The following is a 17,533-nucleotide window of genomic DNA, read 5'->3' as shown; positions in this document are numbered from 1 at the left end:
AAGCTGTTGACTTATACTAATATTAAGAGACTCACTAGCATTTAGCTGGTGGGACTCAAAGTCTCTGAATATGACAGTGTGAAAACTTTCATCGTTTGTACTTCTAAGAAGTGTATCGCTTCCAGAAGGAAGGCTCTGTTTACAACATGTTTTGTTGATTTTTATAAATTATTTTTCAGATGTTTCTCAGTTTCTGTAATATAAATTTACAAGCTACTTTAACACCACGTGGGTTATGAAATCCACGATAAGGAATAGGTAAATCAATAAAATGAGAGGCAGAAGACGATAATCTTCATAAAATATTAGAAGTAAATAGAATTAATTAAACTTTACTGCCTTTGTCTATCTTTCTCTTTTCCTCTGAGACACACTGACGGCCTTTGGGCACACAGATAATTACTAAGGGTTGAGAGCCAGGAAATGAGAGTGGCCCCCTTCATGTCCCCTCAGGTTGTCCAGTCATGTTGCCTCATGAATCAGGATAGACTAGAGGCACCTACCGTAACCGAGAGAAGATAAGACCCATAATGTGTTGGCACATTTAGTGTTGCACACGGCACCTTTCTCAGGTTAAAGCTCCAAATTGCAGCTTTATTGGGGGACAGCATGTCAGAGGTGTACCAGTTAATTATTAAATTAATCAAGATGAACTAATAATAAAAGTGAGAGACATGAACATTTGGTTGCAAACATCTCATGTCAGCTGTAATATAAAATGACCTGTATGTGGAGGATTTTAAAATTCGGTGACCCCTGTGATGGTAAGAAAAAAATACACTGTTGTAGTAGAAAAAAAACACGGGTATTACTAATGCTAGTAACAGAGCCTGTCACTGTGTGATGGTAAACAAGCATGCACAACACCAGGACCCTGAAAACAAAGCAGTTAAACGGAATACAGCCATTATTCATTGTATTGTTTATACTTGTGTTTTCCTACTGTGACATGCAAAATGTCTTCTGTAAAGACGGCCAAAAGAAGGCTCAGATTGGACGTGTGATGAGGTTGTGAGTGATGGGGTGATGCCATCAAGCCAGGGTACCCTTCTGTGCCTTTAAAATAAAATCTGTGTACATTTACAGTCTTTCGATGTGTACTCAGGCACTGCTGACAACTAATGGATAACACCAGTGAGCTTTTTACACAAGACAGCAAGCGTGGGTGGCAAGACAGGGCTGTTGTGTCTCCATTTGGGTAACAGACTACAAAACATGTCTCAGTCATTGGAGAAATTCCCATCACACTTTTCAGATCTTAAAAGGATCAGTTTGTACTTTCTGTCAACTCAGCAGCACTTCCAGTTGGTTTTATTGTCTTACTGAAGTGTGTGTGTTGGCGTGCAAACTGTTGGAAAGTATCTATTTCTACAAATTTATAGTTTTTATATCCTTATGTGTTAACTTGATTAAGGCCTTGCCTAAATACAGTCATATATAATTTAGTATTCTATTATTACTACCATAGTGGATCATTTTTTACCAGGCATGACTATCTTGCACAATTTGCCATAATACACATTTTATAATATGGAGGTCTTTTAATCAACATCTTGGGACCTAATAATACATTTTCCCCTCCAATGTGTAAGAATGGCATTACACGATTTGAATTGAATCAGGTTCATTCTACTGTATATCACCCATTTATTGCACCATGGGATGAGCTCATATGTGGGTCAGTATAAATTCCAGGCATCGTTATATTGACATAGATGTCAAATCACCCTAAGTATCTTTGATTGAGTGATACTATCACAGGAACTAACTGGGATACTTCTAGTGGTGAAGGTGTTGGCTACAGAGCCACATGTGGTTTGACACTGAAGAGCTTTATATAGCCCCTTCAACACAGCTCCCCCTCATTTTACTGTCATCAATAGTTCAGGCTACAGGGACTTTGTTCCATCATTAATTATAACTAGTCTATATGAGCTGGCTGGCAGAGAGCCTGGCCAGGCCACTTCCTCACATCCTTCTGTATCCTTCAATTGGCTCCAGAAGACTTTTAGTAGCTATTTTGTTTTATATCATGTGAGCAAATGTGTGAATCCAGGCCCCAGCTGGCTGAATCAACTGTTCCCTGGGAGTCACAGAAGGGACGTTCCCAAGGGATCCTGGTTTTCAACTTTGCCATTGCGTAATTTAGACACAATATCTTGATGACGTGAAATCATCACAGCCATCTATCTATCTGGCTGTCTGGCGTCAGTGTATCAGTCTCTGCTGAAGTTGTGTCTGGTTCGCTCGCCAGCTGCACCTTTTTTTTTTCTCTCTCTCTCTCTCTTTCGTCTGTCGGGTTACGTGGCAACAGCCTCCATATGGTAATTAATAGGAGCTGTAAGTGTGAAGGGAGAGGCTGGTGCACCAGTGACACTCAGCTCTGGGATTAGGTTATAAAACGGTCATTTCCAGGCATTTCAGCTTGACACGTTTGCTCAATTTACTAGTAAAATGTAGCAACAAAAAGTACCTATTGCATCTTTGCTACCCTAGTTTGCAAAGTTTAATTGTGACTAACAGTAGACAAAAAATATCCAACATAACAACATTTCAATGGGATTTTACTCGTGAAGAATAATCAAAGTAACTGAAGTTAGAGTCTACACATCAGCAGCACCCATCCCATCTGTATGGCATGTGTTGGGGATTATAAAGCAACCATCTCAATTGCAGGGCAGTTTATCCTGACATGCCCTTAATTATCCAGGACCTCTTGATGTCTAATCCTAGTGTGACAGCACACCAGTTTGACATCACACCATCAAGAGACGGCTCATTTTCTGAGTCAAGTCAAATTCTGTGTACTACCAGCCTTGTTGCACTGATGAAAAAAATCTATAATGCTTTCATGCATTCGAAACTCATTAACACCGTCCACCACTAATCCTGAAAGCTTCCTTTTTACTCTATATGTGTGATGCCAAGCCACACAAAGCCTGACATATACTGCCTGGTCCATGTTACATAATGAAATTTGGCAAAAGCTTCCAGCATAGCCTCTGTGATCCCAGTGTCAGTTAGTGCTGAGACCCAACGCCTGAGCTCAGCACAACCAGTGGCCAGCATGTTAATCCTACAGCTGTCACTCACTGTGGGTGATTTAATCACCCCAACCTGAATTATTTAGAAAGAACTGATGGTCACAGATCTCGTGTGTAGTATTCCGGATTATTAATTTCTCGTCAAAAATTTGTTCGTTGGTGCCGATGACAAGCTTGTAGTAGCAAAATCGCATACACGTACTATCGTGTTTCTTTCAACTCTTTCCTCTCGGGGAGCCCTATCACAGAAATACCACAATATTTGAAAATGTAATGTTTTTTGCATTTTAAAATTTTGTTGCATAATATTTTTTCTAATCTCTAATTATACTATACTTGACTAATATGGTCCATAAATTTACACTAACAGTAACAATATTAGCCAATTTTAGGTTAACAGTGATTGTTACCATTGTACACGTTGGCCTGTAAATAACCAGAAAGTAATTGGCAAAAGTGCAAAAGATATGGTTGGTCATTTAGAAACAGTGTCACAGTTACTCATCCAGAGAAAAAAATACATGTTAATTTTTTTTATGTAAAATTTACCTCTTGGTGCAGTTATTTGTCATAATTATTTGGTAATCAAAATTAAGGACCATATATATTGGTCTGCGCCATGTCAATATGTCTCCCGTGAAAACAGTCAAATTGAATGCTTAAAAACATTCAGGTTTCCTCCGTTCTGAGGTTTTAGATTAATAATGTTGTTACCCAATTGATCCGACAAAGTCCCTTGCCTGGTTCCACAGGGCCAAAAGGCCCCTGGCCCCTCTGGTTGTTTGTGTGTCATAGTGATTAATTGATGTGCCTTCTTGAATAATTGGCCCAAGACCAGGAAGTCATCTGACTGTGGTGACATGAAGCTTGATCTCTCGTATTAAACTACCCCTCATGGTGATGCATTACCTCAGCTACCACTTCTTCATTGATTAACCAAGCTTGAGTAAATCCATGCTTTGCAATACAACGCAGCAACAAAAGAGATAAAAACAATCTTTTTTCACAGTTAGTTTTTTAATTGAATAATTTAAATGACTTTGAATTAAAATCAAAAGCCCAGTAGACATTTCGCTGGACATAGGAAGACTTCTACAGAGGTCAAAGGTTTTTTTTCCAATCATCCCTTTAAGAGAAATACCTGTTTAATCATGAGCTTCTGTGCAGAAAGGAAACAACATAAATGAAAGAATTGAAAACTAAGACAATAATTATATTTTTGCCTCTCAGTCGTGATTTCATTATAGTACTCTGGTAAAAACAGATAAATATTGATTGTTGCATCTATCAAAAAGAACTTTGTATAAAAATATGCAGGGTTTTTTTTTTTAGCCTGGCTGCTCCCTATTATCATTTTTATAACATCACATTGTTTTTTTTTTTTACACTATAAATCTTTATATTTAGCTAAAACTTTTGTGTGTGCTTCTTTTTTAAGGGCTCAGGTGGGCAACATCAAAGCTAAAGCAATCTCTGAAAAAAATATTCGGTAGAAATTATCGAACTATGCATTTCAGTGACGTAGCATAGAAGGTGTTGACTCTTCACCTTTCTTGTTTTTTATGTTTTTAACCACTGAAAATGTTGTGAGTAGGTGCAGAGGCTTTACACATCAGTGTACACAACCTTCTCAGAAGGTAATGAGCACAATACATGTTTAGAGTTGGGTAAAGAATGCTTCACTTGTCAGCCAAAGAAATTCTATTTATATTTTACGTCATTCTACAATACCCCCCCCCCCTCCCCCCCGCCAAAAAAAAGAAAGCAACATATAACCAAGAACTATCATAGACTCAAACATATCACTAGAGTTAAATGACTATTAGGAAAATATTAGTCATTGTGACCAACATAACAACCATTTTATGGTTCTCCTCTTTGTTCTCATGTTGTCCTTTTTCACCAATTTCTATTCCTTCCTTTCACATATGTAATCCTTCATGTGTGAAGGTGAAGGTGAACTAAAATTGTTTCACAGGAACAATGACATCCACATTTCAGTGAGGTAATAGATAAACTGGACTCGATAATTAGTATGTGACACAATATAAAAATATTGAGGTTTGAATGATAACTTCTGACTAGGCATCTAGAATAAGGGATCATTTTTAAATGCTATTGTCCATGCCAAAGAAAAGAAATTGTCATGCATATTAATTGTGTATCTTAAACTACTTAATAGTCATAACAAATGAATCTCTAACTAGAAATAAAAATTTACTTGATTTAATTTTATATTTTGATAAAACAGGGATTCGCTTGAATTGATGGCATTTCTTTTTTTCTTTTCTTTTTTTAAATAAAAGTGTATAAAGAGACCATTTGCAAACTTTTGACTGAAACACCTAAACTGGTTGTGGAAGATTATCGTGGGAACAATCACTATAAAGCTCTGAGCTACACTCCATTACTTTGGTATAAAATCTGAGAAAATATGCATACAAGTACAATAAAAACAAAAACAAATATGATAATTTTCCTTGCACCATGCCTTTCACTTGTTATCTCGGAATTAATATTTCTGAATATGTACATTCAGTTTATTACAATGGAATTAATAAGAATCCGTTTCTTAAAATCGATTCAAAAAGGTGTGCTTCAGTGTTTATTGCTTCCAATCAGATCTTGCTCCAGTGTCTTAACTCGTCGTATTAGCGTATTGCTAAAATTCATTTAGCTGTCTACAGTGTGTGATGTTTGTAAATGCTAGAATCAGGTACTGAAAAAAGGGGACGCTGATGCTCATGTATACAGGTTTTAGCCCAACTAAAAGATACATTTGTCATTAAATTAATAATATTTTGTCCTCTAATGGACCTTTTTGTAAGAGCAGACATTTTGACTCGTCATTGCAGGGAAACCACAGGTGTGTTAATGATGGCTGCATTCCACTTAGGGGAGGTCCTACTTTTGTGCATGTTGGTTCACTGTCATAGTTTACGGGGACACTTAACGGAACAAGTCAGAATGTCTGCCATAAAAAAAAAAACGTCTAATAGGCCGGAGATGTACTTGCTTTTAGCCATATGTTTGCGTGCTGTTTGGAGTGTTGGGTGTGGATGTCTTCAGAAATTAACGCAATGCAATATACAGATGGCCGGTATGAGCGGTATGGAGACTTGACAGGGTCAGGGACTTGCAAAACAAAATGGAAACAAGTCCGAGACTGTTATGTCCATCCACGGCGGAAAATGATAGAAAAACAGAGTCGGGACAGTTGCGTGTTTAGTCCCTCTGTGATCTCAGAATCAGTAAAGTAGTGACCACCTCCATTGTTGCCATGTTTATTGTTAACATCAAGCAAATTTGTATGCTCCAATGATATCCTTGTTTCTCTGGTGTGCCTTCTGGTGGAGTCCTCCAGACACGCAGAGCACAGAGGTAAGTATGTAAGGAAAAATGTTCACAATTCAAATGGTTGTCAACGTAAACGTGTGATTCAAAAGCAAGTATGTCTCCGGCCTTCGTCTCTACACACCAGTTATAGTCTGAAAGACATAGACTCTGTTTGTAACAATATAAAGAGCAGTTAAATTTACCCACTGTTGATGTAAAATGAACAGAAATGTAGAGCCAGCTGCTAGAAGCTTGCTAATACATTTGGACTATTCTAACCTTATTATAACACTAAGTATTGTAGTCACACGTGGCCTTACGATGCTTGTTCATTTAGCATTTGGGCTTTTTGGGCAGGAAGAGAAACAGACAAATCTTGATCACATTTACTTTGGACTAACAAATTAAAGCAATCTTCCTGTGTATATTTGAAGAAAAAGTAGAAATTTTTGCAATCAATTACTATCAGTTTAATTTAACTCTAATCAAATATATTTGATAAACAAAACCACTTCTCTTGGACTTTATTCTATTCTTTTTTATTATTATTTTGGACTGTTTTTCTGAGCATTGATTGAATTGTTGATTAAAGCAACATCATAAAAATGTTTAATCTCACACAGAACTCAATGGGATGTGTGTCCCCTGATACTGTTAGTATGCATAGATTCATTTTTAAAGAGAACAAATGCACTTCAAGTTTGATCAATTTAAGCCAGTTTGTTCATGACTTCCAACATCCACATTTTATTTTGAACTTAGTTTGTTAGATAAGTTGCAAAAGTAAAGGTATACTTTAAGGTGCATTTCTTTGCGGGATTAGAAATTGCGGCTATTCATCGATTAATCTGGTCAATACCTGAAAACCTGGATATTACAAATTGTATTATAGTTACAGGATGTTTATTTATGCAGGTTGTTCACCATTTGTGTTTCAATTTTGTTTTACTTGACTTCTTAGCAGTGTTTGTACATGTCATCATATATGTAAGCAGCCAGATCATGATATTGGTGGCTTGTAAGAGGCATTCAGTGAATATAAAGTTTCATTTCTGTTCAACACATTCTTTTTTTTAAATGTTTTTCTTAGTGCAATTAATTTTGCCTGCTCTCCCTGTGTTGGATTCAGAACCTTGTTGAAACCTTACTGATATTTTAGTGGTGAATTACGTTGTTCTCAGTGGCTCACGGTCAGATATTTTAACATGGCTCATTGCATATGATTGCTGCAGTGCACAAATTTTCAACGTGTCACTAAAAGCAGGTCCAGAAAATTACAGCAATGCGAGGAGAGCTTAAGAGAAGGCTTGTAACACTATTATTTGTGGCCGAGAATAAGTTGAAAGAGCAACTTCTATATTTTTAGAGGTGTTTTTGGAAACTGATACAGCACACAAAACATAACTTACCTAAGAAATGTATTTACACCTAAGATTTGATTATACAGTTCTGTTGTAATAGTTTGTTGATGCACTATCATTAAACACTCTTAACTCAAAATGACCGTGTGAAAAAAAAAAGATTCAAGTTTCCATGAAGGAAGAAGGTCTTTCTCTAGCCTTTTCCTTGGTTGTAGACATTCCTTACCACAATTTGTCTAAGCTGCGTACTCTTGCATTTCCCCATTCCTTCCAGTTAAGTCCCTTTTACTCGTGTCCTATTTCTTTTCCACTCTTTCACAGTTGTCAGCTTTTCCTATGGCACTTTGCATTGTTCTGCATTTTTACCCTTGGATAAAGTTATTGAAATTTGATCCTGGGTCAATGGGTAGAGGTCATATTTCTGACTCTCTTCGATATGACCTTTGATCCAGTGTCCTGGTGGCCTGTAAGCGTTCAAATTCATGTCGGCTGTTGCGGTCTGGACTGAGGTTTGCCAGTGCCCTGCTCCCACCACCTACATCTTCCTCCTCCTCCTCATCACGATTGAGGAAAGCCAGCTCATTTTCATAGCAGAAGGAGTTAGAGCTGGGGACTAGGAACTTGTTCTCCACCATGTCCTTGGCACTGCAGCGAGGGGTGGACGGCACCTCGTAGGTTTTGTGAAAGTGAGAGTAATCCACCTTGTACACGTTCTTCTCCTCAAACAAGACTGGCTCAAACCGGTGACCCCAAAGGACCTCAGAGGCCAGGTAGGAACTGCGAGCCTGCGTGGTCATGGCAGTTGCTTCAACCATCCCCTCCAAGATGACGACAATCTCAAAGTCAGATGTTTCCAAGTCCTGTTTGCTGATCCCAAAAAGGGGGCTCTCCTCATCTATCTCATGGAGAATAGTGATGGGCGAAACCAAGAAAATCCTGTCCAAACCTTTGTCGAAGCCCACATTAATGTCGATCTGATCTAGAGGAATATATTCCCCTTCATCAGTTATCCGAGGTTTGATAAGCTGTGCTCTGACATGGGCCTCTACAATGTGGCTCTTGCGAAGATTCCCTACCCTCCACATGAGGCTCAGCTTTCCGTCCCGCATGGCAATGACTGCATTGTGGCTAAACAACAGTGTTTGCGCTCGCTTTTTAGGCCGTGCCATCTTGGCCATGATGGCTCCAATCATGAAGCAGTCAATGATGCAGCCCACAATGGACTGGAAGACCACCATAAAGACAGCCACTGGGCACTCCTCAGTCACACAGCGGTAGCCGTAACCTATGGTAGACTGCGTTTCAATGGAGAATAGAAAGGCAGCCACAAATCCATTGACCTGTAAGACGCATGGAGTGAAGTTGTCATCTCCGGCTGGGTTATCCAGATCTCCATGCAGTAAAGCAATGATCCAAAATGCTAAGCCGAAGGCCAGCCAGGAGACAACAAACACAAGAGTGAAGACTAATAGCATCCATCGCCAGCGGATATCAACACATGTGGTGAAGATGTCGGCCATGTAGCGCTGCGACTTGTCGTCCATATTGGCAAAATGCACGTTGCACTGGCCATTCTTCTTGACGAAGCGGTTGCGGCACTTGCGGCGTGTGTGGATCTTGCCATTGCCAAAGCCGTTCATGCCATGCATGGTAGTGAGGCGGAGGGCCTCTTCCTCAGATGACACAATGCTGTAGCGGTTGATCCGTCCTACACTCATGCTCCTGACGGCGCCTCCAGCCGCAGGGTTAGAGCAGAAGGGCAGGCCCGGAGTCCCAGTGTGTGATCAAGGCCCCTCACAGCTTGATCCCTGGCTAAACTGCATTTTAGTGAGTCATAGACAGGGAGCTGGGTGGGAGCCTTGTGCATTAATCCAATCCCTGTAGAGAGTGTCAGGAGAGGAGAGAGGAGAACATGTGTGAGCGTCTTTCTCCGACATAATGGTCAAATCACAGCATACATGTGTATTAAACATCACAAAAGAACTAACCATGAAAGCTTTTGGTGAATGAATGGTAAACATTGTTATACAAGTTATCCTGATTCCCCCAAAAAGGCCAATGATATTATTAGATTAGTGCACTGAATAGACTGCGTGCATGTTAGATTGCAAATGACCGTCACTACTTACAGTGTTTACGTTTGCTTCTAATCTAGATAAAAATCATATTTTGGTTGGAAATATGTAAACCTCTATACTGGTAGAGCAGTTTTTCAAGACTCTGTCAATACCCTTTATTGGATCAAACATTCCCACTAGTTCCTCTGTTCATGTTTTGTTGGCTTATTATAAGATTTTCCATTAACTAATATAGTAACAGTCAGTCTTTCTGGACTCAATCATCTGTTAAGTTGGTCTTCTTTTAAACCCTAATACTAGAGATAATAGAAACAGTAGAGATTGTCGATATTGTAACAGGAAGATTGTACAGTATTTTAAACATTGTACTATTTTTCATGTAGCACTTCCCAGTAGAAGGTATGTTGTGTTAGCATCCATAGTCCCGGTTACTTTGGTTACTTCACACTCCTTCTGCTTGCCATTTTGCTCTCTTTAAACGTCACGACTCAAAATCCAATTGGCCCCCACTGAAGGGTCCTCATGTCTTTTGATGTCGGCTGGGTAAGTGAAGGGCTGGCCTCCCAGCACATCCACTTCTGTCACATGCATTTCCTGTGCTTTTTTCGTCTCAAATCGTAAAGAAGGTTGGCAATGGAGATAAACTCCTACCAGATGTTTATTATTATTTTGTGATTTTTTTTTTTTTTTTTAATTTTTAATTTTTTTTTTTTTTTTTAACCATTGTTCTCGTCACTGTTCGTGTCTGGTTTTTCGTTTCATAGGATGAGAAGGCCTCTCATAATTTTAGGCCTACCAGTGATAAAGAAGGCTGTCACATGTTCATTTTTAGCACGTCTCGGTTGTATTTATAGTCTATCAGCAGCATGCCACGCAGTCATCACACATCCAACAGACAAGCTGTGCTCTTCTATCTGTTCTTTTGAGGCCTAAGTTACTCATTGTCCTCTCAGTACAATACTTTTTTAAGGGGAGTAGAGGGGGTAGTGTGTGTGCATTTAAACTCCTGGGGGACTTGTATGTGTGCCACTGATTCCATGGGCGTGCAATTCCAGATGCTACATACAGCGACGGAGAGAGAAGGGCTCTATTTATTTGACCCCATTCTGTACAATTTGCAGTGTTATTAATCACGTTGTGAGGATCCAGTAAATTTAAACCCCCTTCCCTTGGTGCTCAATACAAGTAGGTAGCAGATTTCTCCCTGGCGCAACGCCCTGTATAACATATTAGTTATAATTACATACTGGAATGTTAGCTTTAAAAAAAAATTACAAGATTAGACATACGACACTCATAATTTGTCAAAATCTCAGTTTGGAATGAAATTAATCTGAATTATGTCTGTATAGCTGTCAAATCATTGTCTCGGGCTAGCAGCAGATAACTCGGCCTCTGCACTTGATGTTGTGCCTCAGGGTCAAGGAGTTTTTACCCATGGGAGCCGGACTGAGGCCCCTCTGGGTGCAGACAGCTTTTATTGCCTGGCCACATCCGTTGTGTGTCTGCCTGCCTGATTTTGGGCCCTGAAGACTTGACAACTCACTCATGTGCGCTCTCAAATCCCGGGTGCACTGCCGTCTGCCACACACTCGCATCAACCCCCCCCCCCCCCCCCCTCCCCCCTACTCATAATGTTTCAGGTGGAACTTCTCCTTACCTCATTCACAATCTTAAAACTGTCCCTTAGGGTCACGCATATCTGTACACATACCTGTATACGGAAAATATACTGTCGCTAAATTTGCTATTTTTATACTTCCAAAGGCCCGTTTTTGTCTTCTGACAATATGACACAACACTTCCAAAAGAGGACAGCTGTTAATGCTAAAAAAAAAATAGTAGTCCTATCACTCCTCTCCAATACAGTACGTGAATCTGCATGTGAAACAGACTAGCTTGTCATTTCCCTTCTAATTGTTTCAAGTACAGACAGTTTAATTACGCTTGTTCGCGCTCCTTGGATCACCCATGTCGTGGCAGATGGGCCTGACTATATGACACAGTAACCACACCAAGTTTGTTATATAATTGAGATTAATCTTGAGCCTCAATATCGTCTCCACATTTCACATTATTCATCTTGGTGTCCACACTACACGCATGACCTGAGCAGCCCTCCACGGCGCGCAGTCTCCATATCATACTGTAGTCGTTCAGTGTCAGGTGTCCAATGAATTAGACAAATGAAAGTAAAAACCCTCTCTTCATCCTTGGAGTCATTGGATGAGTGCCTTAGAGTATCAAACCATGCAGAAAGTCTTTTCTTTAGCTGCATAGGAAGCTGTTTAAATCAGATTCTGTGAGAGGTTGTGCATGTGGTGTAGACGCTGCTTAAATATTCTTTGTCCCTGTTGAGATGATGGTTGCTAACATGCCACAAATTTTTGTCTATTAGTCCATGTTTAACAGACTTGATTGCTGAAAAACTAGAAACCTTTGTAGTGTTTATGATCTTTATTCAAAGAAATTAGCAGTTTAAAGGGGCAATCCCTAGTTCTTTAGCCATAGAGGGTATTCATATGTAATACATTTCATTTATTTATAATACATTTTAAGTCTTGTTTTTGCCGATGTAAGTAAATGAAAGTGTTTTTTTCAAACACCCAAAATTCAAAACAGGATAAAAAGAACTACAGGAACCTGCTATGACAAACCGATTATTATTTTCACTTATATAAACACAGGAATTAACAAAGTAGAAGGGCTAAGTATAAGTATAGTGCCTCTGTTACATTTGTGTAGAGTGTATAGTTCTCGTCCACTGCTGGTCCTTATATTGAGATACATGTCAATCATTCTGGAAGTGGTTGTAGTTGAACTTTGGTGGCTTTGTAGGTTTTGTTTATGACCACAGATGGAACTGTTATTCATAGTTGTTAATTATTGGGGCACTAAAATGAAAATGTTGTACTACAAGCAGCATGAAATGACAGCTCACAAGGCTGTAAGTCATGTACTTTTGTATTTATATTGTTATTGTGTTTTCCAGTTAATCCACTTTGTGTTTGGAAAACATTGTCAACAGAAGGATATGCATCTTTGATTCACAAGGCAGGACACGAAAAGTGATTTGCACTACATTCAATAACTTCTTGAATGACCTTTTGTGACCGAGTCTGCTGCGTGTGTTCTTGGGGAGTCGAGAAGAGCGACTGGGGGAGATGATAAGCTTGCAGCTGATTAGGATGAATAGAATGAATAATTGGATGTGCAAAATAATGGAAGAGATCGGGAGGGGGGCAATGAAGTGGAGTGGGAGAGGGTACTTCATCTCAAGACGAGCATGCAGGAAACTGAGCTACTGAGGAGCTACGATCCCAGCCCACCTCCCAAGGCCATTGTGAAGGAAGAGCCGAAGCTCAGGTGTCATTGTATTTTCCTATAGCTCACCACGCGGAACTCATCTCGTCTCAAGTGACCTACAAGTATTTTCCTGTAGAAATTAACACCACTCCAACATGCAGAGATGCTGTCTGATTGCAAGCATAATGTACAAGCTACTTAACAGCTTATTTGTGTTGTTGTTTACAAATAAAAAGGTCATAACTGGTGACCGTCATTTAAAAAAGGCTGTAACTGCTCAGTAAAATGACTATAATAGGGTAACTTGGAACCAGACAGTAACCAACTCTGGAGGCTGTATATAGGCCATGCTGGTTGAAAGAAGTGTTAATACACAAATAATAAAACTAAGTCTCCTTCTCTTTGGTACAGCTGGTATATTTTTTGCAAGTAGATCAAAATATGCACCTGTAGCTTTTCCCCTGTTCAAGCTCCTGCTCCCTACTGATTGATCATTCCTCTGTAGATTCTCACTGGGCTGTTTTGATCTTTTATTTGTGCCGATTTTTTTTTTTTTTAATCATTTGTACCCATTCACAAAGGCTGGTCCACCCATTTTAAACCTGAACTCTGTCAATTCCAATTTTGTGACACCTGTTGGTTAGAGCACACAAGTTTAGATTTATAACTCTTAGAACAGTACTACGAGATGTTATACGGTAAGCCATACAAAATCATGTATTGTCCATGTGTTTGGCATGCTATTGTAGCTTTTTGGCGAATGTGGCGTATTATGTGTTTTTCACTTTGTCCCACTGCATGCTAAAATATCCCTGTTGGATAACAAATGTGAATCAAACTGAACAAAGCTGAGATGAAAAGAAGGATGAGGTCATTGAACTGTCAGGCAACATTGCATAATCTTCGTTCTCTTCATCCTCTGTGTCTTTTGTGCCTGCACATCAGTGATTTCTTTATACACCGGCATAAAAATGCAGCACCTGAAGCAGCATTTTTATCCATTAATACCTGCTCCTGTCTGTCCTCCACTGTCAGGACACTGGCTGCCTAAATTATATGTTGAAGTTGAATTTGGATGTAATGCAGACAGTGTTTGTTTACACTGACTGGATTTATGAGTCTGATGATTACACTGTTGTCTACCCCTAAAAGTAGTTGTTGTTATTGATTTTTTATTTTTATTTTTTAAATTCATTATATTTCTTTCATTAATTATTCTATCAAATGTAAAAATGAATGGCAAATTCGCATCACGGTTTACCACGTTTCAAAGTAATAGCCTGAAGCCTTGAAAAAACTACATATATTCCATTTAAAGTAAGAAACACGAAGACAAGAAAAGAAGCCACTCTCCACATTTTAGAATCTTTAACTATTAAATTGTTTGGTATTTTTATGTCAAAACTGAAATTTATTGTTAACATATTATTAATTCACTTTATCATCACCAAATAAATATCTGTTCAATGAATGATTAATTATTTAATCATTTCAACGGTGCTGTTATCACCCAATTTAATGCTCTAATATTGTCTCACTGTCCTTTGTTAACAAGATGTGATTTGGATTGAAGTGAATGCCACAGTATTGTGGATTCAAATTTCATCTGTTGTTTAACTGACTACTTTTAAGGTTTGTTTTTGTGTGCCTTCCAGCTACATTTCAGTTCTGTTGTTTTAACCCGTTAGCAACTGGGAGCTTTTCCATATCAGGCTGCGATGTCAACAGTGAAGGCCTTCGTGGCCGGCCTGAAATAATCGACTGAAGATAATCAACCCCACATGAGAGGTTGATGATAGAAAAATAATTTATGACATTGCATTCAACCACATTCTACAGGGAAAAAAAAGCGTATAGCTGCCGTAGTAAAGCTGCACACAGGAGGACATTATTTTCTGTTTCAGCTCTGTGTTACAGTGGATTTGAAATGAAACGGTTTGTTCTGCTTACTTTTACATTGGTTACGGATTTGAGCAGTTTTATACATTTAATTCCAGTTCGTGGTGACATGTGCTTGGACAATAAGATTTTGTTTTCAAAGCACTCAATGTCTAGTTATGTGCTGTTTCTAAATAATGATGTATGAATTCAATATTAGATGTCTGACTGAATTTGAATCGCATGCCCGTGGATGTGCTCCACGGGGAATGCTTTCGAGCAGACTGCCTTCCACTGCCACTTTTACAAAAGACCAATAGCATCTGACAAATACTGTTGTTACAATCAGGCTGCAAGTTTGAAGTAAAGTTTTCTGTCCACGTCTTACCTTTGTCTCTACCTGTCCCACACCCAGGCTGCAGAACTAAACGGTGATATCTTCTTCTGTCCTGGTGTCCCTGTTAACCAAACTGAGGCATTCTCTGCATCTGCCACTACAGCTGCTCCTTCCTTTGTGTGTTACTCTCACGCCGGAGAAAACCACTCCATCATCTTCAGCACAAGGCACAGACCCCCTTTGAATTTCTTCATCCTTGCTTGATCTCTTGTCACTCCCTCTCTCTCTTTTTTTTGTCAGGAGCTTTGTGGAAGCTGCAGGTGAAGAACGAACCAGGCTGAGTCGCACCAAAACCCCGGGCCACGCCGCTGCCGCCGCTGCTCAGGCAAATGCTGGACTTGGAAAACAGGTGCAAAACGAGAACTATCCAAACAAAAATTCTGTTTTTTGTATCTCCATCTTCTGAGGCAATTTATTCAGCTGGTCTTCTGTTCATCCTTTATTTTTACTACCATTAAGTCTGTCCTTCACATTTCCCATAAAACTGCCCAATATCCACTCACTGCTTATTAACTGAACAGCTCTCTCTATCAATCTTTTGCAATCTGATCTAGTTGGACTGCTGTTCTCTCTCTCTCTCTCTCTCTCTCTCTCTCTCTCACTCTCACTCACTCACTCTCTCTCTTTCTCTCTCTCTCACTCTCTCTCTCTCTCTCTCTCTCTCTCTCTCTCTCCCACTCTCTCTCTCTCACTCTCTCTACCTCGGACTGTTTCTTGCTCATGGTCCTTTCTCTCTCCCTCCCTCCTTCCTGTAGTGTCACAGAAGCTGCCATTTGCAGCCTCCCTCTCTTTTCTCCTCCCTCTCCACTCTTTCTCTCTCTATCTTGTTGTCTCCCTCCCTCCTTCCCGCCCTCCCTCCCACCCACATCATGGCACTACCAGTTGACAGCAACTTGATGCACAGACGTATCATTCAGAAAACACAATCACACCACCATCATATTCAGTTAAAAGTAGATGGGAGCAACATAATGAAGAATAAAGGCTTTTCCATTGATTTCCCACACAAAATTACAAGCCCAGAACTTGCTGTCTTTTGTAGCCTGCTTTTACTCCAGAGATAAGTCCAGTTATCCTACCTTTTAATTCATCAAGATTTCTCTGTTAGAGTAGTTGCAAACTTGCTCGGTCTTTGCAGCATCATGTGAGAGTATTGTCTGGTGTGCGGCTGCAACATGACCGGAGTAAATCTTCTTTGTGTCTCGGTTTGACCTGTGACAGCCAGCTGCCGTAGTGAAAGACTCGACAGGTTCAAAATATCATGCTGCTGGGTGCTGTGTCTCAGTGCAGAGCGATGCCTTTCACACTTGTCACCAACAACTAATCAACCACATTTGACCCAAGGGGGTGTGTGTGCGTGTGCGCGCGTGTGCGCGTGTGTGCGTGTGTGTGTGTGTGTGTGTGTGTGTGTGTGTGTCGCTCACACCATGCCAGGACTTCCCCGTCAGAAGAATTTAAATTATTCGAGCCGTCTTATTTCATTCACCGTATTTCATTATTTGAAAAAAAAACATCCAATGGACGATCTGTTTTTGGTGCTCACACACGACTATTGTCTTGATGTGTCACCATGCCTGTAACAATCTTCAGCGTCTCTTCTTTTTTGTGCCTTCAGTTGTTTTTAGGAGCATGCTGTAGCTTTTTCTTAGTCACTGCCAATGTTGAGTGCTTTACTGTTACCCTTGACAGCTTTAAAGTGTGACATTATCCTCAGAGCTGAGTGCCTGCACCCCTTTTCTCACATCTTTTCAGAGAGCCAGTCATCAGTCAAACGCTAAAAGAGATGACAATTAGTAAGGGAGGGGGTTGAAAGAGTGCGAAGTTTCTAAATACAGCCGTACTGGCTCAGCCCCAGCTTTATCACTAATGATTCATCAGGGCAGGAACCCTCTCTGTTTTTTTCGTTCTCTCTCTCTCTCTCTCTCTCTCTCTCTCTCTCTCTCTCTCTCTCTCTCTCTCTCTCTCTCTCTCTCTCTCTCTCTCTCTCTCTGCTTCTATTCTTTCTCCTTCACAGCCTCTGATTTCAGATTTCTGAGGGTGATTTTGCAATAGCCTGTGTGTGATCATCACCAGGCTATTGTGTTTGGCCGAGGACGTCAACTAATGGAGCTCAAAGCGTTCTTTTAAGGCGTC

General features: G+C 39.9%; 1 protein-coding gene across 1 annotated transcript; it reads right to left on the bottom strand.

The window, feature by feature from the left end:
• Positions 1-4,794: 4,794 nt before the first annotated feature.
• Positions 4,795-15,990, bottom strand: kcnj12a (potassium inwardly rectifying channel subfamily J member 12a). Its single transcript, XM_069155875.1, has 2 exons — positions 15,392-15,990; positions 4,795-9,619 (listed from the first exon to the last, which is right to left on the bottom strand). Exon 2 carries the CDS (start codon positions 9,457-9,459, stop codon positions 8,155-8,157), a length of 1,305 nt encoding a protein of 434 aa, XP_069011976.1. The 5' UTR covers positions 9,460-9,619; positions 15,392-15,990; the 3' UTR covers positions 4,795-8,154.
• Positions 15,991-17,533: the final 1,543 nt, after the last annotated feature.

This window comes from Embiotoca jacksoni, unplaced genomic scaffold (assembly GCF_022577435.1).
Source record: "Embiotoca jacksoni isolate LCO1_2020_lvr unplaced genomic scaffold, fEmbJac1.0.p SCAF_20, whole genome shotgun sequence".
Taxonomy (NCBI): Eukaryota; Metazoa; Chordata; class Actinopteri; family Embiotocidae; genus Embiotoca; species Embiotoca jacksoni.
The sequence above is the reverse complement of the archived record's forward strand: the minus strand, read 5'-3'. Positions and strand labels throughout refer to the sequence as shown.

Coding starts and splice junctions, on each gene's coding strand:
- kcnj12a (XM_069155875.1), bottom strand. CDS start 9,459: ATGAGTGTAGGACGGATCAACCGCTACAGCATTGTGTCATCTGAGGAA.